We start from the raw sequence: 2,500 nt of genomic DNA, 5'->3' as shown, positions 1-2,500 counted from the left end.
CGTCCGTTCTTGAGTCTACAAATCGGTGGGCTCATTTAAATATTTTGACGCTGACTCGAAATTTGCGTGCGCGCATTGCTGGGTCATTCTGCAGGGGCGGATCCAGTGAGAGGGTGGGGGGGGGGGGGGGGGTGGGGTTCCGGAGTTTCTGGGTAATTTGTTGACTCAGGTTGCACCAGATCGATCAATTGTCCTTGTTTTAATCCAAATTTGTCTTCTTAAATTTACTTTTTGGAAGGTGTATTAGGGGAAGTTTCTTGGCTCAGAGGGCACCATGCAGATTGATCCATTTTCCATGTTTTTATCAACATTTTCCGGGGGAACATGCCCCCGGATCCCCCATGAGAGGTTCGAACCCTTCGTGTCCTCAACTAAACGCTTCGCGTCGTCGAATTGTCCCTAAAAGAAATTTGGACCCCCCCTCCCCCCCCCCCCCTAAAAATGATGTGATCTGCCCCTGTTCTGTCAATTGTCTGTTCGGCTTAAAAATAAAAACATTTAAACGAAACGAAACTCAGCTTTTTCCGCTTGCCTGACGAAAGCACCTTCCCCACTGGTCCAAACAATCCGACGCATGATAACATCATCTGTGACGGGTGACACACGCTCTCCTCAAAAGACACCGGCTTCTTCACGGTCCTTCCAGTAAGAAATACTTCTGTCGTTTCACGTTGACTTCGCGTTTGTCTCTCTTTATTTCAGCGTAGCTCCCACAAAGAGCTAGAGGACAGTAATCTCGACAAACCAACTCATACTGACGATACCGGTAACATTCACACATCTTGGAGGACATGCAGCTCATCCTTTTCTACTAGTTAAACACAATTGTCTTTAAATGCTGGCTTCGACAACCAAACCAACTAACTCTGTTACAGTACTGGCGATACCGGCCACATTGACATACATTGGAGGGCACCCAGCTTCTCCATTTCTGCCAGTAAAAACAAAATGTCATTCAATGCTGACTTTACCGCTTTGCTTCTTCTTTATTTCAGCATAGCTCACACAGGGAGAAGAACAATCTCAGCAAACCAACTCACTCTGTGACAATACTGGCGATACCGGCCACATTGACATACCTTGGAGCTTCTCCATGTCTGCCAATTAAAACAAAATGTCATTCAATGCTGACTTTACCGCTTTGTTTCTTCTTTATTTCAGCATAGCTCACACAGGGAGAAGAGCAAACTCAGCAAACTAACTCAACCTGTGACAATACTGGCAATACCGGCCAAATTGACAAACCTCGGAGGACACCAAGCTTCTCCATGTCTGCCAATTAAAACAAATGTCATTCAATGCTGAATTCACCACTTTGATTCTTCTTTATTTCAGCATACCTCACACACGGAAAAGAGCAATCTCAGCAAAGTAAATCAACCTGTGATAATTATACTGGCAATACCGGTCACATTGACAAACCTTGGAGGACACCAAGCTTCTGGCATTCTATACCAACAACATGGGCTGCGGAAAGCGTTACATGGTGTCCCTGCTCGGGTTTGTGGGTTTCCTGCTGTCGGTGGGTTTCCGCACAGACTTCTCACTCGTCATGACCCACATCGCTCGCTTCAACAAAACAGTCTCTAACGTGTCCGATGACCAGGACTTCTTGATTGCGGTAATAACATGATGTGGATGTACATCTCTCTCTCTCTCTCTCTCTCTCTCTCTCTCTCTCTCTCTCTCTCTCTCTCTCTCTCTCTCTCTCTCTCTCTCTCTCTCAGTAATTAGTAATACTGTATGATTGCGATTGACAATTGTTCTTTTATTGTCTTTATTTTTATGTCTTAGTTTAGCAGGGACAGATTGTAAGACTAGGCGTGAGCCTAAAATCTCCATCCTTGAGTAATAAAGTTCGTTCGTTCGTTCGTTCGTTCGTTCGTTCTCTCTCTCGTCTCTCACTCTCTCTCTCTCTCTCTCTCGCTCGCACTCTCTCTGTCTCTCCGTCTCTCTGTCTCTGTCTCTCTCTCAAGTATCTAGTCTCTCTCCCCCTCTCTCTCCCCAAGGACAGATTGTAAGAAAAGGCGTAGCCTTAAATCCTAATCCTTGTTAAATAAAGTTCAATTCAATTCAATTCAATTCTCTCTAAATTGCAGCACAGGAAATATCCCTTAAATTTGCCACAAAAGTAACCAAACTGGCTACATCACCACTATCACTTTAAGAACTTGATGGACAAGTGTAGTTAATTTAGCTAATTGTAGCTATAATCATGGAAGGGTTATAGTCAGCGAAGGGGGGGGGGGGGGTGGGAATGGGGGGGGGGGGGGTGTACAGGCATCACGTTATATATATATACAACTTCAAAAGTCACATGACGTTGCATTTGACTTTGTTCTTTTTTGTTGTTGGTGTCATGTGTTATCTGTTGTTGTTGTTGTTGTTGTTGTTGTTGTTGTTGTTGTTGTTGTTGTTGTTGTTGTTATTGTCGTTGTTGTAGTAGACTTCCTCGTTGTTGTTGTTGTTGCAGATCTAGTTGTCGTCGTTGTTGTTGTTG

The 2,500-nt window shown here is 44.3% G+C and overlaps 1 protein-coding gene across 2 annotated transcripts in view; it reads left to right on the top strand.

Annotated features, from left to right (window-relative positions):
- The window catches only part of LOC138945750 (vesicular glutamate transporter 2.2-like), a 15,637-nt gene that overhangs the window by 2,970 nt on the left and 10,167 nt on the right, over positions 1–2,500 (top strand). For both annotated transcript variants that reach the window (XM_070317253.1, XM_070317262.1), the window contains exon 2: positions 1,336–1,621. In XM_070317253.1, the coding sequence (XP_070173354.1) occupies positions 1,463–1,621 (159 nt within the window). In that variant the 5' untranslated portion in view covers positions 1,336–1,462. The remainder of the gene's footprint in view (positions 1–1,335; positions 1,622–2,500) is intronic.

This window comes from Littorina saxatilis, linkage group LG1 (genome assembly GCF_037325665.1).
Source record: "Littorina saxatilis isolate snail1 linkage group LG1, US_GU_Lsax_2.0, whole genome shotgun sequence".
NCBI lineage: Eukaryota > Metazoa > Mollusca > Gastropoda > Littorinimorpha > Littorinidae > Littorina > Littorina saxatilis.
The sequence above is the reverse complement of the archived record's forward strand: the minus strand, read 5'-3'. Positions and strand labels throughout refer to the sequence as shown.